General features: G+C 32.2%; 1 protein-coding gene across 1 annotated transcript; it reads left to right on the forward strand.

Moving 5' to 3' along the window:
• The first annotated feature begins 279 nt into the window (after positions 1–279).
• On the forward strand, positions 280–27418 carry LOC118199076 (peroxisomal sarcosine oxidase-like). The gene is made up of 8 exons (XM_035370866.1): positions 280–437; positions 5400–5548; positions 11741–11966; positions 14115–14303; positions 17729–17869; positions 21949–22104; positions 24231–24306; positions 26982–27418. Exons 1-8 carry the CDS (start codon positions 336–338, stop codon positions 27104–27106), a joined length of 1164 nt encoding a protein of 387 aa, XP_035226757.1. The 5' UTR covers positions 280–335; the 3' UTR covers positions 27107–27418.

Here is a 27418-nt window from a genome sequence, read left to right on the forward strand (position 1 = left end):
TGGAACTTAAGAATGTATAATTTAATCAGCATCGCTACAGAAAAAGTTTGTTTTATCTGAAAAGTGCGGTTTCGCATTCTCTGCAAAAAGCCCTTTTTGAAACGCTTATCTCACAGATCGTTATCTATCTGTCAATCAAACCATAGCCATGTTCTCTTCTTGGTTTATAAATTTTAATCATCGTAGTAATATGGATATAAAATACTTCAGCGTTTGAGCTTAAGCAACACGTGACTCAAAATCGTCACTTATTTTTTATCAGATAAGCTGCTTAACAATATATACATAGGAAAATGTAATTATACTTCACAAATCACTTCTACTGAAGGGTGACAATGACTGAATTTGATCATGCTGTCGTTGGGGCGGGAATAGTAGGATCATGGACAGCTCTTCGCCTGCTGGGTTTAGGAAAAAAAGTACTGCTGTTAGATCAAGTAAGTATTTTAAATATTTCAGTTACAGGGTGAGCGAAAAGTTCGTTAAAATTTTAAAAATTCATAAAAAAGGAAGAAATCATGATAAAGAAGTGCAGTTTGCAAGAAAAGGCTCGCAAGAAAGATGTTATTTACCAGCAAACATGTTTAGTTCAAAATCTCGCCGGTAGAGAGCACTTCTTCTTGTTATATAAATTAAATTATATTTGAGCCTTAGTTACTGACTAAGATAATGATACGTTTGCCAGTTGTCTGACCTAGAACTGGTTTTAAATGATAATCAAATTTCCAATGTGTGTTTAAATAAACACATATGTGCAATAAAAAGTTTAAGTAAATTAAAGAAGTTTTAAGTTCTGCAACAACTTACCCGGGGGTCTAAGAATCTGAAAATGACAGGCTAGATTAATGTATTACATTATTTTGATTTTTAAAAATGCGTACTTTTCATACGCTATAATTTAAAAAATGCTTTGAATGTTGAATTACTGATATACGCACAAATGTAGACGATGGTATTAATAAATGTCATATTAAAATATAGTTCAAGCTCCGATTAAAGAAAAAAGAAGGTTTTATTATTTATATAAGAGTTAAATTGTAGTATCTAAGGAAGTATTAGGATTTTCGTTTCCCTTAATCCACTAGAGTTTTAAAGAAATATTGTTTAACACTATTTCTTTAAATTTTATATAAACATATAAGGTATTTCTTCCGCCTTCTTAGCGTGCTTTTGTGATGCAGTGGCCTTCATTCTGAGCGCGTATTCCCGGCGAGGGCGTTACTCATTTTTCACCTTTCCTTCTAAAAAAATAATCCTTATGTCAACTACAGTGCCGCCTGAACTAAAAGGGTGGTGGATGATGATTTGGCGATTGAGTCCCCTAAAAACCCCAGTCGTACTTTAAAAGAAGGAGTACATAAGGTATTTCTCCGGACTTCTTAGAGTGACTTCGTGGTATAGTCGTCTGCATGCTGGGTGCGTATTCCAGAGGTTCGATTCTCGGAGAAGGTTTTGCTCATTTTTTCATCTCTCCGGGTCTAAATAACTTAATGTATCTACAAACAAACTTAAGTGAAGGGGTTTAAAAGAGACACTAAGCTCTATTTTGAAAAAATGTTTCCATCGAAAAATGAGATATGAAAAAGAAGAGAAATTTTACACGATTGCTTATTTACCGTTTCGTCGCTTACTGTAAGAAAGACGATATCCCCCCCTTCTGCTAAATAATGGAAATTCATTTGCTCAAGATACTCCGTGTTCAGCTTATTTTTTTACGAGAGTCCCATTTATTCAACGTCATCTATTTTACAAAATTTCTTCTGCGTATAAATAACAAAGCACCATGGTTAGCTAATGTAAATAATTCTGTGAGAAAAATGTTTAATTGCAAAATTGGATTACCAATGTAAACGTAAGGGTACTCTTTTATCACAGAACTATGCCTGAGAATGGTAAAAAATCAAGATCTGGACAAACCAACATCGCAGTGTGTGTAAAATCCTTTTAAATTCTTCTCTTCGAATGACTAAATTTGTCTGTAAAAACCTTTCTATACTCTCCTCCATTTAATGTTTTATTAAAAGCGTATAAAACCTCTTACATAACTTTGACCGAAATTTAAACTCATCGAAATTCAAACATTTCTATGTTTAGAGACCATTTTTTGTAGTTGACAGACCATGAAAGGCGATTTTATGACTGAAATTGTCAAACTGCTTGTTAAAGCCCTTATTTTGTTGGGGAAATGATACTTTCTTTAATCCTGAAGAGTTTTCTACAATTTCTATTGTTTTTAAATTTGAAATAATTAATTAAAATGTTTGGCTGGATTAAACTCTTTCGTAAGCCGTGTTAGATAACCCTGCTGTAGAACATAGTGAAACTGGCAGCTGGTCTAAGTTCAGATGATAATAAAAATTCCGAGTATACTGTATTGTTTTGACTGGCAATGCTTGCAAAAAGATTGAATTAATAAAGTTTTAATTCTGTTACCAGACAAAACTCGACACAATTTATCAATTTATGTGCCAAATCATCTTTGCTTAAAACAAAATAAAAGATATCTACATATTGCTTGCCACTGATTAAAGCTTTTTCTTGTATTGACTACAGAAATATAATAAATAATGAATTAATACGTATGCTACAAACAAAATAATTACACTGAGTTAAAATACCTACATTATATATGAAATGAATTATGAAATTAAAAAATTGTGAAATAATAGACCAATTAAAAAGTATTTTGAGTAAATCGAGTCCAAAAACAAAATTTGCAGAATTAATGTTCCTATACTTCAAGATTCGGGCTTCTTCCAGATTCAGACTGTAACCATTAAAGTGCGAAATCTGTTATTTCCTAGATTACCTAGTGAATTTATGAAATAAATAATCACGTGGTTAAAATATGTAATAAATTATCAATTTCGTGCTGTAAGTTCTTATAACACACAATAACGATCTATATTCCAAGTGTCAAATAATCGACAATATTTATCCCGCTTTTTAGTATTAACTACTATACTCGTACTGCAATAAACAGGATGACTTTATTTAAAATGCCGAATTATAAAGATTGTAAAGTGAAACTCATAATCAGAAATAACACATAATCTTCAACTTACTATTAAGTGTTATAACAATGATATTTAATATTACGTTTCTCTTAAGAATATGTAAAATAGTGCTTTCATTCACTGGATTAGGAAGATATATACAGTTGACAGTATTGAGTATTATTTCGCCTCAATTTAATAACGAGGTGCTAGTTTAAAAAAGAAGATTACATAATGCCATTAGTGAAATAGGTATGGTATGTTCACAAGAATCCAGTAAAAAGGCAACTATTTAAAATGAAATGAGCTTATCTACACATCATGTTTAAAACCATGATTTAGAAGTCAATGTTGCAAGATCTGCAGATTATATTTTAATGAGCTTGTAGGGATTTATATTTATTTTAACTAACAATTTAAAGTTTGATTTTAGACCTCTCCTGTAAGTCTTCATTCCCCTAATTGTCAGTTAAATGATGTAGCGCGGGTGAACGAATACAGATTTTCTCTATATTGAAGGAAGCCGTTAAAAGCCGAGTTTCGGTAGGAGAAACAGAGAGTTAGGCTCTAACTGCCGTCTGTGCCGTAGGTTACGTTTGCTTATTGCTGCTTTAAGTGGCTTAATTGCATTGCTTTGCTGCCTCTAGTTTAGAAGGGGGTTAAAATTATGGGATCTCGCTGAGCCCTGTAGTACCCCTGTTATCACTTGTTAAACATTTCAATTTTTAGTTTCAATTATCTGACTTAGTTACCGCTAGTAGTTACCGCCCAAGTAAGGGCGAAGTTTGTTAACGTCGAGCTGACGCATTGTAAATTTTAAAGAGTTAATAAAGGGTATTTTAACCCTTCTCCTGTGTAGTTTCCTACTACTCTAGTATACAGACAGAAGTTCATTCACTGTACTCTACAAGCTGAATGCTCATAGAGAAGGAGAAAATTCTAAAGAATATTTATAAATTCAAGCTCTGAAAATGAAACTTTTGTCAGATAAAGGGGATTACAGCTCGTATGCAGGTACACAATGTTGACGGAGGAAGAGGTGACGCCAGATTTGTTTTAGCTGTTATAGCGAAAATAATCGAAGAAGGAGTTTCCGGTTGGGAACAAGAAACAGCCCCCAAAACAGTATTCCTGATGCCGAGTCAGCATCTTTGAAAAACTAATGAACTAATTAAGATTGAAATCGCTGTGGCCGGTTTGCACAGCTCAAAGATTAGGCACCAGTCAGGAATTCTATAAATGTTCACGAAAATTCAATGTGTTAAAAAACATTTATTCATTTTCGGAATAATGTTCTATGCAGTTTTAAGTGTCATTTTAATAATCCATGTTGCAACATTCTGTATGTTTTGTAAATCTGTTAAATTGTTCAGTTTACACTTTAACTACATGTAATTAGTTATTCTCTGAAATAACTAGCTAAAATTAGGAATTATTAATTTATTACAAAATTTAACTGAATCTGTTATTTCAAGAAATATCTAGGCAATGTATGAAATAACTGAATACCTGATATACATTTTAATGGTAACATATATTGATCAGTATCAACAAAATTAGGGGAGTAGGGAAGAAGAAATTCTGATAAAGGAAGAAGGTGAAGAAATGCCCACAGTTTTCTGCTTTATGAAGACCCAAAGTATGTGAACAATTTAAACAATTACGTCATAACTTAGTAAATGATAAAGTAGCTGGTTTACATAGTGAATTCCTGTGTGTGCTCATAGCAAAGCCTCGAGGGCTATCTGCCTAAGGAAAGGATGCCTTCGTGGAGGACTTTCTAAGGGAAACTGGCTCGTATACACGTTACACATGGGGAAAAACACGAAAACGCCCATGCAGCCAGCCCGTTCGCGGGATTCGAACCTCGGACCTAACTACCAATGTTCAGTGACTTTACCGCTCGGCCTCTGGTGGGCTTACATAGTGAATTATGACTTTCGTTATGCTTTTTGCATTATACAGAAAAATTATTTTTGCATTTTAAAACATTAATCATTTAATATAGTTCAGAAATTAAATATAAGGCATTTTACCCTAAATTTTGCTTCCTGTTCTTTACTCACTAACGCAAGATGTACATTTTCTTCCTTCTCTATAATGCATTTCAAGAGTAAATCTATCATACAAATCAATATTCACCATTCCCTACAGCATCGTCTTTGAGTCGACTATCTGTACAGATAATTAAAAAGCAATAGAGATAATTTAAAGTCATTTAAAACTGTGGGTGATCGTCTTATGGATGGTTCCGTTCGAGAGCGGGTGTGACATTTGTCAATTATAATAATTATTCCAATTCTATGTTATGCAAATTTATTTGATGTAATATAATTTTATATTTAAATTCTCATATTCTGGGATACTGATGATGATAACTATTATTTAAATGAATTTTTACAGTTCAGAGAACCACATACTCGGGGAAGTTCTCAAGGCCAAAGTCGGATCATACGGATAACTCACATAGATAAATTCATTACAGAAATGATGCCTTTAGCATTCGAAATGTGGGAAGAAGTGGAAGAATATACCAAGAAGAAACTAATCGTGTAAGAATAAAATTCTTTTTCACTCATATTATCGAAATATTGATTTCTTTTTTGAAATAAATACAATTAAGAGAAAAAAATAACATATTACAAAAAACCGTTAGTCGAAATTATATCTACATACAGCAATATCAGATTTTGTATGAGATCTACTGTCACGAATATGCAACCATTGCTTGGATACATAATAAATTAAAAAGTGCTAAAATTAAATCGTTTCGATATCAATGCCTGAAACCAAAGTAAAGTGTTGATATTTGCTTTCTTATTGTCTCGATAACTGTAATATTTATATCATTTACCTTTTTCATCTACTTTTAACATAAGTACATTTAACAGAGTACATATGGTTATTGCGTTGCACATTTTAAATGCTATAAGCATAATTTTCAACAAGTTGATCATGCATTAATTTTTGAATATTTTACATAATATGCATATTAATACTAGTTTGTCAATAAATTAATAGATATATATTATGCAGAATTACATTATTAATAACATAATGACACCAAAAACATAAATATCAACATAATAATACATAAAACATAAATATCGAAAACATAAATACCATAGTAAAAATTTGATGTATGATGCGAGGAAATGCTAAAATATTTGCAAGCCAATAAATTTAGGAATATGAAATTGTGCTGACCAGTAGCACATAATCCTAAAGAGTGCAAAAATAAATAAACTCAACTGCATACCACTCTAGAATAGTAATTTGAAATCAAAAGTCTCGAAACCAGAAGATTCAGGAATCTGAACATTTTCAGGTAATTTATAATGTACATGAGAGCTGATGGCTTTGTTATAATTGTCTTTGTTATAATTGTAAATTAATTATTATAATAATTTGTTATAATTTTAAATTACAAATTGCTCAATCGCGTCTTTCTGATTTTGTGAATTATTTCATAATTTATTTTCAATTCCATAGGTCCTTAAAGGGTTAAAACAATCTGATTTTCATGTCATCGTATATTATAACTTATATATCAAAGGTTAAATGACGGGGCAAAAGCATTGTAATAGCCAAGCTGACAGCATTCGAATGCCCAGTTTAAATCACTTCCCAGAATATAATTTTAACAGCTGCGTTATAATTTTTTAACTCGAAAGAATCCCCATATTTGAATTATTGAATTTATAAAAAATATTTATTATTACAGTCTGGTTTAATGTAATTTCATAGCTTCAGATATATTTTACCTTTGTAATCCTTTCTTTCTTGTTTAGTATCCACCTTGCTTATACATGTAAACTTTAAACTTTCTTCCTTCAGTCCCATATTGTAGAAACGGATTTTAAATAATTGAATTATATATTCAGCAAATATGTTACAGATATACTTATTGAATTTAATCCGTACATTTTGTATTAAATTTTAAGAATTTAATCTGTATATTTTGTATTAAATTTTCATTTCAACTGAAATTTCTTTTTATGTTTGAATTTAGTTTGAATTTTATATTATTATAATTAAATGGCACAAGTGTCAATAGACTTTGTGCCATAACTCAATCAACCAGCCAAACACAAATTCTCAAAATTGTCCCTTATTGTTGAAATTGTTCATTTTCATGGAATAGTGCTAAAACTACATCGTAATAAATTAACAATTACTTCAGCTTGATTGCTAAAGAAACAAGTTAAAATTCTAAGATGTGACATGTTTTATTTGAAATAACTTACTATTATAACATATAGATGTTTTACATAATTTTTGTATGCAAACAAAATCGCTGGTGACTGATCTTCGAATATTTAATAATTATTAACATCAGATTGTCATCACTTTGAAGTGAAAGATAGCTCCTGGACAATTAATTAGGTAAGAAGCATCTGAAGTTGTCTTATCACAATTAAGATAAAAACTGTGAGCGTAATTTCATGGCAATGAGATTGCATAATTTCGTCCAGATTTTTATTATTATTCCAGAAAATATTTAACAGATGGAATGAATTCAGATTAAATAGAAGATGGAAAATGTTAATTTCACTGCGGTTTTTTCACTTTTATTTTATCAGATTATTCTCTTCATCATCGTTTTCTCAACCAAAATATATTGCTGAATTAACTGATGAAACTTTGAAATATCTCAGTAAGTATTGCTGAATTGTGGTTTATTAATATCAGTATACTTAAAGGTAAGGTCTTAGTATGGGAAAACAACAGAAAATATAAAGGGAAGTAATTAGTCATGTTGGCATCAATAAATTGGCAGCAGCAAATGGATTCATCTTTAATTTGATCACTTTTCGAATTATTGCAAAGGAATATATAAAACAGAATGTGGATAATAATGGCAAACCGCTACATAATGTAACCTACTTGATAACATTTATACAAAATGTGCATTTATGTAAATGCATATATTTGTCCAAAAATGGGTATAGTGTTCTTCATTTCTTTAATTATCATAGTAAAAACTATCCGAATGAGGTTAGCGCGACAGAGTTTGTCATTTGAGCAAAATATTTAGACCTGTTCAATAGAAGTACCAGAAGGAAAAACCATTACTTTGAACAACGAAAAACACGCATTAATTGTCTGAATTAATGAGCTATGTAATGATACTTTAATTGCACGTAAATTTAATTGCACGAATTTTCACTTTTTTGGCCTATTGATCAGGTGTTAACAACTAGGGGGCCATTCCTTTTGAAGGCATTTCATAATTTAAGAGGATACGGGTTATGAAGTTGATTATGTGGTCCAGAAGGAGCTTTAATAAGCTTGATAAGAAAATAAAACTTCTGAGGACATATGACTTATATTCAGAGAATATGCTACACACATATTCATATAATTTAATCCCTAATTTGTTGACAAACTAGAAGGTGAAACTCCAAGAAGGGCAAGAAAGTGAGGTAAAAGTGGCGAGACCGTTGTCTCCCGTACTGCATGTGGGCCATTCAGATGGATAGTGATGAGAGATAAAAGTGAGGCCACGCATGAAAACAAAAACAGTCACGTCAGAAGAAGTAAACAAAGTCAGCCTAGTTGTCAGGCAAAGCCAGTTGTAAACTCTTATGTATCTGAAGAGCAAATGATCTGATAAAATTATTTTTTAAAAGGGTTTGGTAACTAAGAATTTCTGAAAAAGTTTTAATAATCACGGTTAGGTCTAGTTTCGAAGAAAAGTTTATTTAGTAATGTGGTCCACTATACAGTTGAATTTCAAGTCGTCATAGATTAGTTTGATTCTAATCAGATAATGAGCATTAACTATTCTTATCAGAATCTTATTCTGTATTTCCTGAAGTTTGTGGGGTTATGTCTCTGAAGCTACCCCCAGGCTGCAAATGTGTAACATAGAACTGACCTTAAAATGCATAGATATATCCTTTTGTTTTTGTTGAGAGACAGCCCAGAGTAATATCCTAGAAGTACAGAAAGTTGGCTGGTGATACCACAGGATTTTCCTACGACACTTTTAATATGACAAGTCCATGTGAGGCTTTGGTTAATAATGACCCCCAGATAACTTATATTATTTACACAATTCCCAATTTCCTCCAACAAGTAGACTTTATAGACTCTAAATAGACTGTCAATGCTATTTTCCGAATCTTGCGCCTCTTTACCAAAAGGAACTTAGATATTGAGGCATTTATACTGATACTCCATTTCTTGTATCAATCCACAATACCTAAAACAAAATCCTGAATTTTGGAGATGGCATTATTGACTTGGATAAGAGTTTATGGCTACCGCCGTATCTTCGACATAGCAAGCTAACATACAGTTATGATCCAGTTTATCTTTTTAAAAATCAATTATATAAAAAAGGTAGAGAACGGGTGCAAGACAGGATCTCTGGGCACATCTGGAGTGATGTTTTTGGAGGCTGCATGGACATTTTCTTGACTGACAGTAAAAATTCTGTCGGTAGGTAAGAAATTGAGGAGAAGAATAATTTCCCGACAAATTTTCATCTTGTTCAGTTTTTAATTCACCTCCTTATTCCAGAGTCGGTCGCATGCTTTCGCCACTTCCAGCATAAGAAGTGCATGGCATTTCATATGGTACAGAGATGCCATGATAAATTAAACCAGCTCGACTTGTTGCTCTGAAGTAGACGGTTGCTTCCTAAATCCATATTGGTTGGAGAAAAGTAGTTAAGATATGGATTCATCATTTATAAAATAATGCGGTCGAAAATTTTGCTGATATTGTAAAACAAACTTATTGGGCGAAAATTCTCCAGTTTGGTTTTGTCCTTTCCAAGACTCGCGAGAACAAATGGCACTTTTCTAAGGATTGGACAAATATTTCAAGAGTCGGGCAGGGTTTGATAATTTCAGTTAATTTGGCGATAATGTTGGAAGATATATTGCCTAATATGTTGTTGATATTTTCTTCAAGGCCAGGAGCATCATTAATTTCCAACTTACCTATTGCATTTTGATAGTTTTGATTTACATCTGCAATTTTATCTCCCTTATTTTCGGTACGAAATTTCCTAATTTCTTTTTTAATCTTCTTGCTAAAGCATTTTAATTCTGTTTCGATTGCCGGATCCCACGTTACGTAGAGGTTTTCTTATTGTAATAAGTTACTTTTTATTTTTGTAGATTTTTCCTGCAGAATTCTTTACATTCATAATATTGATGGCTTCATGATAAGCGTCTTTTAAACTCATGGCACATTCGTCAATTGTTTTACCAATACAAATATTTGAGAGACCTTTGCTTTTCGGCAGGTTTTGTGTTGAGGATATTATGAAACAGCAGCCACTCTGTATGAGCTTTATCCTGGGCTATTTGATTTTTAATATTACCAGTGCAACTATGATAAAGATGTGGTCCGAAGTGAGCGCATCTATTATCTGTTCCCATAGAGATACAAGATTTCGTAAGTGTTAAGTCTAAAATGTTAGTCTTTCTGGGCGATTTTGTTTATTTGATTACGGCAAAGCGCACTAGAGTTATCTGCCTAAAAGAAGGGATCTTTTGTGGAGGACTTCCTGCAGGAAACTGGCTCGTATACACGTTACGCATCGGAAAAACTACGAAAAAGCCCATTCAGCGAGCCAGTTTGCCTGGAATCGAATCCAGGTCAGATCTACTCGTCTTCAGCGACTTTACTACTCTGCCATTGGTGGGCCCTTCCTCAGTGAAATGGTGTGTATGATGACAGTTGGCACAGTGTGGTTTGTTCTCTTTTTTCTTGGTGCAATCTCTGGAAAATTGTGGCCCGGCACATTTGGCATATCTGCGTTAAAGGGGAATGAGGTCAGCCTTTTATTTAACTCTAAAATACTTATTTTATTTCATGACTATAAGAAACTACTTTTCTGTTTTTTAGGTTTTTTTTAACTTATTGTTGTTTAATTTATAAAACACGTTAAAACGTAATCTCAATTTAAACAAATATATACTTGTATTTTTCGAGTTTTGCAACGCGAGGGTTATGATTTTCTAACAATGGTGGAAAGTATCACACGGCAAAATAGGTTGAGAACCACTGCTATATTCACTCAAGATGGAAAATCAAATTATTTAACATGATTCTGTCACATCTGTTGACACATTTGGTTAAAACACTAGAGCCAGAATATGCAGACTCGTGTAAGTTTACGGAAGTTAGCGAGTGCCGCAAAAGGATAGAACACATCTACTTGAATGTCTTTAAAGAAGAAAACTTTTAACTGACTTTACTATGAGATGATTATAACAAGTTTACACTTTATCATTTTAACGTCTATTCCTTGATTCAAATATAACGTTAAATAATTTTTATTTAAAAATGTCCTATACTTTGCATTAGTTTGCGTATGCTGAAAGATAAAGAAAAGACAGTAGTAATATACTCTCTAACATTCTCTCTATATTACGATCTCTTATTTTTTGTAGAAGATAATCGGAATATATCGGAATTCATATTACGATTTTAAATGTATTATGATTGTCACAATTTGAGAAAGTTATACAACAAAAAGAAAGAAACTATATTATTGGTAAACAGGGTCTTTCTAACTGGATGAAAATCTGATTAAAATCATGGATTCAAGAGAGCACTACTTAGTGTAATAAATAATCTATGAAGTTTAAAGAAGTCAAAATATTTTTATGGAAGAGTACTTTAAAGCCATGTTTAGATTTTGTTGATAGGTTGGTAGATTTTTTGCTAGGGAGACTGCCCGGTTTTTGCAGCCTAACCTTGATTAATCTGAATTCTTTCAGGAAAACTGGATTTCTGTGTTTGGATGCATCTAAAGAAAGTAGTGATGATTATAAGAAATACGTAAAGTACATGAAGGAGACCTCCCCAGAGAACTTTGTGGAGTTGACTGCTACAGAAATGGTAGCTAAATATGACGGAAAAATTAAATACGATTCACTTGGCGGAGTCTTTTTGGACAAAACTGGAGGAATAATGCTAGCACACAAAGCGCTTCTCACTGTTCAAGTAAGTTATTAAGTATTCTTAAAACCACATACAAAGTACTTATCAGCTACAATTATTTAAAGAGCTGACATTAGAAGTACTTCTTTGATGCATATTTTCCTTACGTTCTGAGACAATGAAAATCATAATTGAAAACTAAAACTGGCTTAAATGAAATTCAGGAGGCTTTATTGCTTTCTTGCTAAAACGATGAACGTTTGAAAATACGATGGATATCCACCTGCAATATTTATGAATGTCGTCTCTTTCGACATCGAGCATGTTTTGACGACCTATTTACCTTCAATATGAAGTAAATTAAAAAAAAATTCTGTCTTAAAGGCAACCAACCTGCGTTATCTATGGGAGGGACTATGTAATGGAAGAATATGATGTAAATTTTTCAGGACATTGTAATTAAGATTTTACATAGTTTACATATGAATGAGCGTACTAATACCTAATACGAGATTTAAATAGACGTTTAATATTTAAATAGAAGCGGATAATATTAAAAAATTAAAATTAAAACAATTAAAATTAAAATTAAAGACAAATAAATTAAAATATCTTCTATTTTGGTCAATTTCTCTAAGAAAATATTAGTTTTCACTTCATGCATAATTACAGTTCTCAAATAAAAATTAAATAAGAACGTATTTATATTTGCCATTTACAATGCTTTTTCCTGAAGTATAAGGCATTTTGTCATTTTTTTTTTTTTTTTTTTTTTGAACTTCACTTGGTCAGTTATAAGTAACTGACCAAGTGACTGAAAGTGATATTGCACTTTCTATTTAATATTATATAGAGCAATATATGCAATGCAATAATATGTCATTTTTCAGCATCTAATTTTTGTATAAGGAAATCAAATCTCAAGTTAACGAGAAAATTAACGAGTTAACTCGTTAAATTTACTAGTTAAAGTTATCAGTAAATTAATGAGTTAACGAGTAAAGATAAGAGTTTGACGTTGCAGATCTCAATGATTATTTGTGTGCGCTTTGCAAAAGTTATCAATGCATTAAAAAATAGTAATTTCTTACTGAGTACCGTAATTGCTTGGTAATTCGAAATGGAGTACTACAACAACTGGTTGCCTCAATTCTTTTAAATGGCAAAGATGGTGCGTGCGCAAACGTTTTGTCGAATCTCCAAAAAACAACATTACAATTTGAGTCAGATTCTAGAGACTTCGGCGAATCAAAAGCTTACTTCATAATCTTCTTTTGCATTTGTGCTGATCCTACACTTAAAAGCATTTATTCCCATAAGCCATGTTAAATGCTTTTAAATACAGAAATATAACATTGCTTAGGTTTCCTATTAATCGTATCTGACACATTTCTTTTATATCAAGATGCTAGAAAAATTTTGCAAACAAATAAAATATCATCCTGTTTTTCGATATAATATACTACAAATACTATGAACAATAACATTGTAAGGATTATGTTAATTTTATGAACAGTTAAATTTTGAGTTAAACTTCCTTTTCTATCGATTCTTACTTCAACGTACCCGTTCCGGCCAGAACGTAGTTTCAGAATCACGTCTGAATGTTAATGAGGAAGAGCGGTATATAACCGCGAAGATCTACAGTCTTAGTGAGAGATATACTAAGATATTCTGCCTGCACGCGTCCGCCTTTTTAGGCTACTCTCTCGTAAGCTATTATTACGCTCGGCCGCACTTTAAACCCTTGATAGCTTCACAGTCGATTAGCGTTAAGGGGCCAACTTTGTTATAATCTTGTAGCTTCGGCTATATCTCTTTAGTTAAGATTAGTTTAGTTTAATTCTTACGTTCTTGCGTTCAAGCTCAAGTGGTCGGCTTTATTGTATAACTCCAAGACGGAGTTTTGTTAAAACTTTAGTTGGAATAATAAGGGGTTATTTTACCCTTCTATCTTGTTGTTTCTTGTCACATGAACTACACAGTGGAGAATCCTACAACATAAGTAGAGCTCCAGCTCCTAAGTAATCTGTTTGTTACAACGAATTAATCTATTTAATGGTTTAAATGAAATTTTGTATTCATGTATTGGAAACAACATTTCCGGATTTTAATATCAAAGATTAAAATCGTAACTGATTATTCACACGTTTTAGATATTTATAGTATCTGAAAGTTAGTATAATTTTATTTTTCATTTTATTTTGCCAGGATTTATATCGTCTACGTGGCGGCACCTTCTGGGACAACTGCCAAGTATCTGAAATTATCCCTGAAGAAGAAAAGGTAAAGATCGTAACTGCTAAAGGAGACGTCGTTGTCCGTTCTGTAGTGGTTTGTGCAGGTCCATGGACTAAGAAGTTGCTCACTCCTACACTAATTCCTTCTCTGCCACTTCAGGTAAGTATCAATATTGTCCTTCTATGTAAAATACTGTAAGTAATACAAGATGTTAATGATTCAATGTAAAATTTTATGAGTAAGGGAAATCAAAAAGTAATTTGGAGAAATATGAGGGATAAAGTTTCTCAAACAGTGGGAAAGAAGATGATTAGTTTTTTCTTCTAATTTGACAGGTCAGGAGATTCATCAGCCTGATTTTCTTATCAGGTCCAAAATGTGTTCAGATTGCAAAAACGTTGGCATGCGAAAAGAAGAAAGTGAGAAGGTACTAGATTTTTTGGGTTGTGAGAAACCAGGATAAAGAGCTTCCATACACCGAAGGATAAAGAGACTGCTTTGAGGACGTATATATAATGAACCTTTTGTAAGACAATCGCTTATGCTTTTAAACTATTTTGGTTTCCTGTTGGAGTAGTCCTCTTACAGAAGAACAGAATCGTCGATAGCGACTCTTGATGTGACTAATGGAGTCATCTCATTCAAGAGTTTTATAATTACATATGAGTGTTGTTGTAGAAGTCGCTATATTATGTCGCTCTTGTAACTCCTCGCTTGAGTCTTGGTTCTTTTGAAAGTAGGTTCGTCAATTTAGGAACTCCCACCAACAACCACGGTATTACTATGCACATCTTAAATTTACACACACAAAAAAAATCCCTATACATTTCTGTTTACATTGTGCTCAAAACCATTTTCTTTTCTCCAATCCCCACACATGCACATCACGTTCTTCTTCGGTAATCCTTGTTGCCCAATTTCACCTTCTCTTGGCCCATCAGTCCTTCTGAACAGTTTTTTTAGGTTCTTCCGTCGTAATCTCCCTCCCCCCAGTTCTTTTGTCTCTCCGGAGGAAGAGGTTCTTGAAAAGTGTCCTCAGAAATGGACCTTTACAACTTTAACAATAGTGTTTTATGAACAAAATTATAAATTTTTCATAACGACAAATAGTGAATAATGTATAAAAAGGAACAAAATTAGGAAATATTTATTTTTCACTTAAATTTATATTGTAAACAAACATTATTTTAATATATGTAAAGAAGATTCTATTTGTTATGAACAGAAAACTTATATTATGAGTTCTGTTTTGCAATTTTAAAAATGCTCATTTTAAGTACTGATTAAAATACTCAACCAATAATATTTGTCAATAACTGATATAGTATTAACTCACTTACTTTGTTACTATCAATCATCTGTCACACTTTCTTCCTGTTTGTGTTAGACCATCAAGCATTTCTAATATATTTTAAAATTGTTTAAAACTGGTCATGTTTTTATTTTCTGTAATTAGAATACCTTACTCTAAAAGTTGGTCATTAAAATCTGTAGTTTTTAAAAAATTGCATTAGTGAGTTGATTACATGCACTTAGTTGTGAGTCTCGAAATAAATACGAACGACATATATTACATCTGATGCAGAAATTATCCAGTGATACCCTTAAACATTGATTTATAATTATTTTACAACTACACAAACAGGGATGCAATAATTAGTATAAACATCTTAAGTATGTCATGATTCGTTTAGAAAATGCTCCGTTAAAACCAAGCTTATATAAAAAACTATAATTCACTGAAATAAGGATAAGATTAATGTTTACCAAATGCATATAAACTGTCATAAGATGCAGTTTTTTTTCTTTTTGAGATAAATTTCTGGATTTGGATAATGTTTTAAATATTTTAGGTTGATATCAGATTACACTTTTAGTTGGTTCCCTTAATGAACGTATCATGTTTGTTGTCTTAAATTAACTATAACTATGATAGTTATAATTCCTTTCTATTCGTATATAAAACACAATGAGGCTTTTAGTTATCCTGCAATTAATTCCTCGCTTTCCTACCTATGAGTAATTCAACTTAATTTACGACCTCCCCATATTTTATTTCTAATATCCTGTAAAACATTAATGCAAAGTTATTAGAATTATGATAATTTTAAGACAAATATATAATTTAAAAATACTGCTTAATTGTTATTTCTTCATTTATAATATTCATTTGCACATTACGTTTTACAATTTATATTTGCTAGTTTAAGATGCCTTTAGACAGTCTTCTGAAACTTTTGTTAAGTTCGGTTTGGTTTATTTAATTATGGCAAAGCAATCGAGGGCTAACTTCCTAGGTGAGGGATGCCTTCGTAGAGGACTTTCTAAGGGAAACTAGCTCGTACGCGCGTTAGACGTGCGAAAACCACGCAAACTCCCATGCAGTCAGCCCGTTCGCCAGGATTCAAACCCAGACCGAACTACCAGTGTTCAGCGACTTTACTGCTGGGCCACTGGTCACTGGTGAACCGTAATTTTTGTTAAGTGTTTTATTTTAGTATTTTCTAGTTAGATACAAATAAAAGTATAATTTCGAAGAATCTTGAATGCATCTTACATTGCCAGCAAAGTCTGAAAAACAAAATTTGGTTTTACCAATTGCGGAAAAAATACGTTAAATTTCCTTATTTTAGTAGTTTGTTTAAAAGCTAATTTCATTTTTGAAAGCTAAGCTAGGTTTCTTAAAGGAAAGAAACAGAAAAGAAAAGAAGGAATTTTATGAAAACACCTCTGTAAATTGAATATTAATATAAATATGCTCTACAGCCTGAACATATTTGTTTTTAATCATCAAAATTGCGAAAATGTGTCAAAAAGTAGTTTTATGCGTTTAGTAGAAAACTTCATTTTCTTTGATGTAATAAATTACTTTCTATGGCATGAACCGTAATTTGTTAATATGAAATATATATGTAAACAAACTTATCGCATAAAACATATCACATTGAATCAATACTGTATATCAAATGAAGTACTGTAAACTAAAGTTTCTTTAATAAAGCTGTAATACATATTTTTGCTAAAATAGAGTATGTGTATGTGTAGTTAATTATGGCAAAGCACACTAGGGCTATCCTCCTAAGGGAAGGGATGCCTTCGTGGAGGACATTCTAAGGGAAACTGGCTCGTATACACGTTACACACGGGGAAAACCACGAAAACACCCATGCAGCCAGCCCGTTCGCTGAAATAGAGTATGAGTTTTTAATATGTACACATGTAGTCTACATTGCTTTAACAGTGCTACATGCAAACGAAAGTAAACCATAAGCATTTAAAATTAATTCTAAACGAGACTTGCATTATGCTTATTTTAAAATTAATATTAATTTTCATAAATTTAAGGTTCTTTCTTAGATATGCAACACTAAAACCTGATATGCAAACACTAAAACAGTTACGAAAGCTTTTGGTAACATGCTTTCTATATGTATTTCGGTTACAATAATATATTAAGAATTTCTCTAAAACTTGATTCTCAATTATTTATTCTTCCTTTACCTTAGCTAGCTAAACTCTTTACATCGAATATAATACACGGCTTAATATTTCTGTATCTAAAATAGAATTCTTTAATTTTTCAGCCACTTTTAATAAAGGTATATTATTGGAAGGAGAAAGTCAAGGGAGCCTATTCTGCAAAATCTGGTTTTCCAGCTTTTCTTCAAATCTCAGAGCCTCATATTTATGGGCTGCCCGGTATTGAATATCCTGGTCTCTTAAAAGTAAGTAGTGCTCTGTTAAAAGAAATATTGCATAAAGAGGTTCATACAGAAGTTAATAACAACTAAACTCAGTAATATAGTTTCTTTAAATAATAAAGGAAAATATATGAAATAACAGAGTGCTTTTACGATATCGCTTATTTTAGGCAAAATGTTTGTAAGTGTTTTGGTATAAAAAAGTGTTCAAATTCTTAGAAAGTTCACGGGGAAAAAGACGCTTTGTATTTCTAATTTGTATCATTTAAATGACACTTGACTACGAGCTTAAACTGCTTGAATCTGCTTATATTGAAAATTTCTGTAAATGTGATTCAAAATTCTTTAATCAAATACACAATTCTTGCGGGAGAATTAAATAAAAAATAAAATGAAAAGGTATTAAAATGCTAGGTGACCTACAAATTATGTACGTCATCAATAAATAAAATGAACAAACCTATTATTATATTTTATGAGTTTAATGATGTAAACTAAACAATTACAAAACGTTAAAATTCTTCAGAATATTAACATCTTCGAGATTTCCATTGGCGCTCTTTCTTAATGTAAAACTTAAATTAGTACTAAATTTGCAGTATTAAATAAAGACATCTGCACCTCGTACCCTCACCAATAATTTCGTAGTCTCTTAGTACTGCAGTGAGTTCAGTTGTCGTTAAATGCCTGCTTAAAACTCCTTATTATGTTGCGCATCTACGCTTGAAACTTTATTCGTTTGAAGCTAAGCATTTCAATTAAACATAATTTATTAGGGTGTTCGAATATTATAAATAAATGTAGTACCAGGCGTGTAGATACATTCTCTCTGTTTTGTGAATTTCTGTCTTAAGATTTTCTTTTCTCTTCACTTAACTGACATTATGAGAATACATTATATCGTCTTCGTTATAATTTTGGAAAACTTTAGTGACACAAGTCTCCTTCCAAGCGCAATATTTATGTTTCCTTCCAAGAATAGAAAAAAGTCATGATATTTCAAAATAGTTTCAATTTCGTATTACTGACCCAGTTCTATACAGGCAGATATTGATCAAGCAATAGCACGGATTGCATTTTTCACATTTAAACTGATCATTATCATTTAAAGTAATCATCAGTTATGTGGAAGTTGTATGCAACCTAATTGCTTTAACTGTTAATGCTGTTAATCTCTCTCTCTCCGCGAAGAAATCGAGGTGATTTGTCGCCTCATTCTTATCCTTCATTAAAGCAATACCAAATTAGAAGAAGATTTAAAATAATTTTTCATTCGTCTCATAAAATTTGGACAGTTCGTGTATTATCACAAACATTAACAAGACATCGATTGCTTACAGGATTAACAGAAAAGAAGAGTTAAAGTAAAATTTCATGTGGTATTTACAAAACGAAATCCGCCTATAAGTTTGGTCTTGGGCTCTCGACTCATATGAATCAGCATGGCTAGCAAAAGCTTAAAATGTTTTAAGTGAATTTCAAAACTCAGCGAAAATGCACTGGTTCTCAAAAAATAAGCAACAAACGCTAAAAGAAAACGTACAGATGTAAAAATTGAAACTAAAGAATACAATTTACGTATGACGTAGAGACCCTTGAATTCAAATAGAGTGCTGTTGAATTGAGCCCGTGAACATCGCCGTCGAAAGAGGCCATTACAGAGGAGAAGGAGGCTTGATTGTATGGGCTGGGATAGCAACGAACGGCCGTACCGACCTCTACACGATTTCTGGTGGTTCCGTAAGAGCCATCCGATATCGCGCCGATATCATACTTTCTCTTGTGCATCTTTTTGTCGATTCAGTGGGTACCGATACGATATTTATGGACGATAATGCTAGCCAGCATAAAGCTCGAGGGGGGGGTGATGCACAGCTATCTGGAGAGTGAAACTACTCCACATCTGCCGTGGTCTGTTAGATGACCGGACTTGATATTCTTACAGCATGTGTGGAACATGTTCAGATGACGGATAGCAGTGTGCCTCCGAGAACCCTCCACGATCTCCGACATGCATTACTACAGGAATGGACGCTACTGCTACAACAAACGACCAACGACACTATTGCCAGCTTGACTCGCCGTTGTCAAGCATGCATTTCAGCTAGAGAGGTTATGATACCCGTTATTAGCGTGATTATGCCAGAATGAGATTGTGATAATTTAATATTTGATCATAAGTTGGATTATGCCAGACAGACATATTTGATTAAGTTAACATGTGCTCATTTCAAATGGATAATAGATCCCAAAATTCTGATTTACATGATTTTAAATAGATCAAGTTTCATCTACAAATTAGTGTTGTGCTTCATCAAAATATTGTGATATGATTTTTGTGAACTGTGCTACGTTTTCCTTTCTTCTTTGGCCGGAGGGAATGTGCAGGAAAGCCTCCACATTTATTCAACATCAAGTCTGTTCACTGCGACCGCTCAATAACAGAGCGAAATTGATGACTACGGAAGGATTTTCCTCCTCCTGCTGTTGGCTCCGAAGGTGTAGGTCGTTCTTCTGGCTGTCTTGACTCCGGTTGAAGTGTGCGCCATGTTTGTTTTTTTCGTTGTTTTTTGACTGCCATCTCTATATTGTGTGTAGAGTAATGTATTTCGCCGAGTAAAGAAATTGGTACTGGAGATTCAACTAAATTATCTAGATGCTGACTTCTGCAGTAAATTAATGATGTTCTACGACTTGAGTATCCTCGAAAGGACTTCATGTGCACGTGTTCCACTTTCCTAATGATACGAATATTCGCCTTGTGTTTCTTCAAAAATATATTGGAATAGCCAGTCAATATTGGTCTGGTTATTTCCTCCGTTATAAAATTTGATACTTTTTATCATGAAACTTTTTTGAAGGCGATGTACTGAGATTCACTTTGATTGGAATATAACGCGTTTCTTGTACGAAAGGTTAGGATTTAGAGTGGTAGGACTATTTCTTTCAGCCGCTATTCGATCACAGTTAATAAGCTTCTGTCTGGCGATATTTACTTAATTTATGCTAGTATTAATACAAAATTTTATGATGTCAAGTTATAATAAATATTACTTAGTTCACATTATTTGAAGTGCCATCCTTTTGGGGTAAGTTACTTAAATTTATATTTCTTTCAGATCACACATTTCATTCTGCACTTTATCGAGCATATCTGGTTTATTGTGCACACCACCATATTTTTATTACAACAGTCTTGCGACCCATTTCGTCTTTCGCAATGTGATAATCGTGATACGTGTGTTTTTGTATGTTTTTGCTTTATTGTTTGCTGTGTGGTCTAGTAATGCTACACCAAGTTCTTGGATCAATTTCACGCATATACATTACATTACTTTTATTTTATTCCATGTTTTGGTTTTGTTGCTTATTTTTAAGCAGGAGTGTTAATATAGAGAAGATCAGTGCTGCCAAAGTGATCTTTTCTTAGAATTTGCATCCTGGAGAAAGACAAAGAAAGTTCATAATTCAGGCAAAATATTAAGATCAATGAATAATTAACATGAGATTCTATAAAGTAAATCTTTGCATATGAATTATATAAAAAGTACTTTTTTCATTTTTATTATCTAGTATTAGTTATACGTATAACACTTATAATGGTTTTTGCTATATAAAATAGTATTGATATATGCCTAAAAATAGATGATTCATAACGTAAATTGATTCTGGAGTTATCATAGAAAATTCACACTGCCATTGAATGCCTTACAATAATATTACAGTATTACGTTTTTATGGTATTATAGAATAAATAATTTTTCATTGATTTATTTATACCATTTTAAGAATACAATACATGCGAAATATAGCCCAAAAAATTTTATTGACAGCCAATTACATGTTAGCGACCTAATTGATAGCTAATGATATTGGAAATTCAGCACTGCGTTTTGACTGCGCGAGGTGTTAGCGATTTTTAGACCCGCTTTGAATAAGAGCTACCGCACCCAATAAATCTTTCCATTCTCTTCGTTTAACAAGAATAAACATTATACTTTCTTTTCCAAGTAACCTGTGTACTTTCTGCAGCTGAATCTGTCTCATTAAAATGTTTCAGTGAAATATGTTTTGTATTCTATCTCTGTCTTTATACTGTTTAGGTCTGCTTACACGGAGGGCCTGCTATCAATGATCCAGACGAAAGGGACAAAACCCCAACGGATAACAAAATACTGAATAGTCTGAAAGACTACATTAAAGAGCATTTACCTCTCCTGGAAACAGAGCCAGTTATTGTCGAAAACTGCATGTATACGGTGAGGCACCTCTGCAATTTGTTTCCACAATAAAATAATTTCTAAGTATTCTCTAGAAGTTATGAAAATAACAAGTATTGAAAAATCTTCTAACTCTTTCTTGAGTTACTTCTCCTAAACGTTTCTTGGAAAAAAACCAACAAATTAGAAAATGGCGTTCCCTTTTTACTCTTTCGTCTCAGAAATGATTTTCATAATAATCAGGTGTCCTAAATGTAATGTTATTCTTACTGAGAAAACTTTCAACTCATGTTTCCAAAATGATGTAATGCTACTTGTCTGAGAGGACAGTTTTATCAAAATGGAAACGATTTTAGGAGGAAAAACTAGCTAAATGATATTTCTTCAGAACTTTTCAAATTGCATATCATTGCTGTTTTTTATGAGTCTCGTTGTAAATTTTGCAATAACATAAATATTATGTTTATGACTCTATTATGTATTTTACTATTGCGTATTATCAAACTTTGCACTTTAATCACTGTTAGGGCTATTGTTTATGATATTCTTTCCTCTGAATATTGTATTCAAAGAAGCAAATTGTAAAGACGTATGGTATTGTAGGAATATACGAAAATAAACTTATTTATGAAGAACAAATTAGCCAGCAAGCCATGGGAATAACGCAGAACTTCTGTACCGAAAGGAAGATTTTCTGCTACAAAGAAAAGATAGTCCTTAAGTCTGATATTCAAGACTACAGTAAACGCTTATTTTAAAGTTGTAAAATTACGCATTAAAACTAACATTTCATTATTCAGGATGTCTTGCTATTTCCAAAGCTCACGACAATTCATTTCGCAATATGTGTGAAATAACAGCTGAGGCAAGTCCTAAGATAATTTACTATATATATAAACTACGCAAAATATTAGTGCAACGAAATTTGAAAGCCTATATTCTCTAGAACATTCCATTCTGTGTTAGTATTCATTAAATCTTAGCTTCGTTGAAAGAATTGCTTTTATTTATATGCATACATATGAAAAGTCTAATATGGCCATTACATGACTTCCCGCCAATTTTATGGTTATATAGCAACGAGCACTTCCAGTTGGTCTTTTGTAAATAAAATTTAATGTATTGTTCCAGTACATAGAAATATCTGTGATACGATATATTTTAGATTACTCTTTATTAAGTATAATTGGACATATATAAAAGGTGGTGTCTCTAAACTCATACTAGCGTAATTACATATTTGCCTCTTTATTAGCCCAAAAAGGCTATTACTCTCAAAGCGTGATTTTGTATGCATATACACTGCTCTTTTTATAACATTAACCAAATGATAATGTGTAAAAATATCCTTCGAAACAGCAATGGGTTTACTATAAATTCAACAAGTACATATAAATAAGTCCTTTCATAGACGTTTAATTAGAAAAATGCGAAAACATTTTAAAGTAAATTTGTTCATAACGCATAGATTTTGACTTTATTGTTCGTAAAATTTCTCGAAATTATTTGATCGATCCTGTTCCCTGTCTTAATACCCAGAGGGTATTCCTCATTAGAAATGTGCATGCGAATATAAAATTTAAAACTAGGGAAAATGCAATCTAGGCAGGGAAAAAAGTAAAAAAAAAAAGAACTCTGCAAGATTTTTTGCTCCTGATGAAGAGGGACCTGTGTCTGTGTCTGATCACCCTCAAATTCGATACATTTATTCAAAATCTAAACCAATGGAAGGCTATTCTTTTGCCTAATTTTAAATGTTTTGGTTAAACTCGAAAAAGGCTGATTGGACGCATAAACCCTTACTTGGAGACATTTTTCTCATTTTTGTAAAATTTTGTAACCTACCTGTTCGTTGTCTGGCAATTGTATTTCAATTGCATCAAAAAACAACTTGATAACACTTTGACGCTATTAGGCAAATTATTGATCACAATAAGCAAAGTTATTTTCCATGTTTTCGTATGTAAATGGGGAAGGGTACTTCTGCAATTCGATAATAATATCCGAATGATGACATTAATCAAGATCCCATTTAGCGGTTTCTAATGTAATGAGATAAACTAATAAAAAATTATAAATATTTTGAGGCTTTAAGAATGAAAACAATCTTTTTTCGCATTCAGATATAAATTATTAACCTACACATAATACAATTTCTTTTACAGATGACACCAGACGAAGTTTTCATCATTGATAAATTACCCAAGCATAAAAATGTTATCATTGGAGCAGGGTTTTCAGGTCAGTATTTTTCTAATACTATGAAAACTGGACATTGGTACCTTTATAATGTATTTCTCCCGCCTTCTTAGAATGCCTTCGTGATGTAATGGTAAGCACAATCGCCGCGTATTAGAAAGGCCTTAGGTTCTAGTTCCGAAGAGAGCATTGCGAATTTCTTCGATTTCTTGTTTAAAAAAAAATCTAACAGACTCTATTGTGGCGCACGAACTAAAACAAAGTGGTGAATGATGATTCTCCACCACCTGGATTTGGTGATTGGGTTCTCTAATCCCCAGTCTCTCTTTAAAAGGGGGAGTATGTAAGATGTTTCTTCCGCCTTCTTAGCATGCCTTCGCCAGCACAATTGGCGTGTATTCGAGAGGTTCTAGTTCTGACGAGGGCATTGCGGATTTCTTCGATTTCTTGTTTAAAAAAAATTCTAGTAGACTTTACTGTGGCTCCCGAACTAAAAAAAGTGGTGGATGATTATTCTCCACTACCAGGATTTAGTGATTGGTTCCCTAATCACCAGTCTTTCTTTAAAAGGGGGAGTATATAGTTTTATTTTCCAAATAGGTTTTTAAGACGAATTAAAATAAAAAAAGGCGTTTCATACTTTCATTCCGTTTTTCTCATAAAATTCATGTTTGTATTTCGAGAATAACATCTATGCTTTTCCACGTGTAAATAACTAAGAAGTGAATGTTTTCTTTCATTAATTACAAACATGCGTTTTAGAGTGTTTTACTTTACATCAAGTAGTTATATTATGTAAAAATAAACCATTAAACTAAGAAAAATACATTGTTAACTATTAAAGCTCACATTTTAATTACAAATTTATTAAGCTTGAAAACTGAATTTAAATATCTTATGTTTTACCGTATAAGGTGTTTCTCCCGCCTTCTTAGCATGCCTTCGTGGTGTCAGCACGTTCAGCGCGTATCTAGAAATCCGTGTCTTGAGTCCTGGCGAGTGCATAGCTCATTTTTTATGACTCCAGGTTCAAAATAACCTAATGACTCTGCAATGGCCTCGGCTCGTATCGAGACATCCGCGGTTCGAGTCCCGGCGAGGTTATTGCTCATTTTACACAAATTCAGCTTCAGAAGACGAATCCTGCTTCAAATGACTCTACAACAGAATTGTTATAATGCTAGTTGTAGTTATGCACGAATCTCATGAAAGAAAAGCGTCTTGGCAAGACCTGTCAAGGCGAACTGTTGATAAACCATTGTAACGTAAGCTAATATAACAATTAAAAAAAATTAGAAAGACTTTGCGAAAGACGATTATAACAAATTAAATTATAATTAAAAATAATTAATTAATTAAAAATTTTAAATGAAAAAACTGATAAAAAGTAAAATTAATTAATAAAAGTTGCTATGTGATCTTTGTGTTCAGATTCCAATTTCCAGGAATTTAATATACAGACCATGAAATTCTATAATTAAATCTAGCTGTTTCAAATTGCAACGAGAAATATGTAGCAAAAATAACTTGTTAAAATTAACTACATATGGACACATTTGCTTTCCTTTTATAAAAAGAATTATTGAAGAGAGAGCTATACCTTTCCTTACCGGAATGCCTAAAGAAGAGGCATGCAACGAAAATTTCCCCGCAAATCAACTGAATACAGTTTCTGTTTTACTAGGGCAGGAAATTTGCTAACAAAGCAATAGCTTTTTAGATGTGTTGAAAATATACTGATGTTTTTTAAAACTAATGCAAGGAATTTCAGAGTTTTGTGAAATAGGAAATTTTAGTATAAGCAACAGAAATCGGTACCACGTTATTAAACGTAAAGTTTGTAGTTTCGAGGGAGAAACAGAATTTACTTCTTCTGAAGAAGGCTGATTTAAACGTTAGAATCTATAATTACTACATAACACTTACGTTAAGCCAATTCTTGTTATTAAATTTTGGTTACTTAAGCATGGGTTACATGCTTGGCTAAGCACATTTATAACAGTCTATTCTTAATGTTAATGTTTAAGGTTTCCAAGTGTAACGTTTAGAATATTAAGCGTTTAATAATATGAAAGTTTACAAATATCCTCAGCGCAATGCCTGGTGAAGCGGTTTCCGTTCAGAAATGTTCGGAAGTTATTCAAAATTTTCTTTAAAGCACCAAAAGAATTTGCTGATAAGAATTTGCTGGTTTTCGTTTTGAATTGTAAATCAAGAAAACGCTCTAATTAATTTATAGATTTATAGATTTATTTAGATAGAACTACAGTTTAATAAGTCACATATACATAATACAAAGCTGCCGAAAGTTTTCATAAGAATGAATTTTCAGTTCTTACCCAAAAGTTACTGAAAAACCAGGAATCATATCATTAACCTCACATCTTTTAATCTAAAAGATCTGATTTAAGTTGCCGCAGTGTTTTAGATTCCCATTTCCAATTTCAATTCTTTCTAGAAAGGTTTACTCCAGTTGATTAGCTAATAAACATATAACAACATCTATAACTGTATATATAATTCAAATTCTGAAATGTTCTTAAAATAAACGAAACTAGGCTGCATTCCGTTCTGAATTCGTGTAATTTCACTAATAATTAAATATTCCCATTTTGAAATGATGAATTATGTATTTAAATGTACTGGAAATTACAGAAATTCTGATATTACTAATTAGCCTTCTTATTTTGTTACTGAATAAATTATATATGTTCTAGGGACCGGATTCAAGACTGCTCCTATTTTTGGAAGATTATTGAGTGAAATGGCTGTGGGCGTCGAACCGTTTTTGGATGTTTCGCATTATTGTCTATCAAGATTTGATTCAAAAGAAAAATTGTAGTAGTATTTTTGGTACCATAATAACTAAAAAAGAACTTATTTTTGACGAAATTTCATAATTATAGAACTTTTAGATTATTGTTCAGAGGTTTGGGTTTTTTGATTGACTTGATTTCGTCTGTGGCAATGTGTAAGAAAAAAGTTAATAAAAATGAATTTAATAGTACATGCTTTCTGAAAATATCTTATGTTGAATAAAATATCTTATAGTATTTTCCTGAAATGTTATTTCATGAATTTCAGTCTGAAGATTAAAATTTGGTAAAATAATTTCAGTGTTTGATAACATGATAATAAAGAGCTATAAAATGTT

This window comes from Stegodyphus dumicola, chromosome 5 (genome assembly GCF_044657685.1).
Source record: "Stegodyphus dumicola isolate Sdum_Otavi_A_Nest chromosome 5, ASM4465768v1".
Classification (NCBI taxonomy): Eukaryota; Metazoa; Arthropoda; class Arachnida; order Araneae; family Eresidae; genus Stegodyphus; species Stegodyphus dumicola.

What these genes read in the sequence shown, in the direction of transcription:
- LOC118199076 (XM_035370866.1), top strand. Translation starts at nt 336, where the DNA reads ATGACTGAATTTGATCATGCTGTCGTTGGGGCGGGAATAGTAGGATCA. An exon ending in ACCAAGAAGAAACTAATCGT is followed by an intron (nt 5,549 to 11,740) that starts GTAAGAATAAAA and finishes GAATTCTTTCAG; the next exon opens with GAAAACTGGATTTCTGTGTT. An exon ending in TTCCTTCTCTGCCACTTCAG is followed by an intron (nt 14,304 to 17,728) that starts GTAAGTATCAAT and finishes TTAATTTTTCAG; the next exon opens with CCACTTTTAATAAAGGTATA.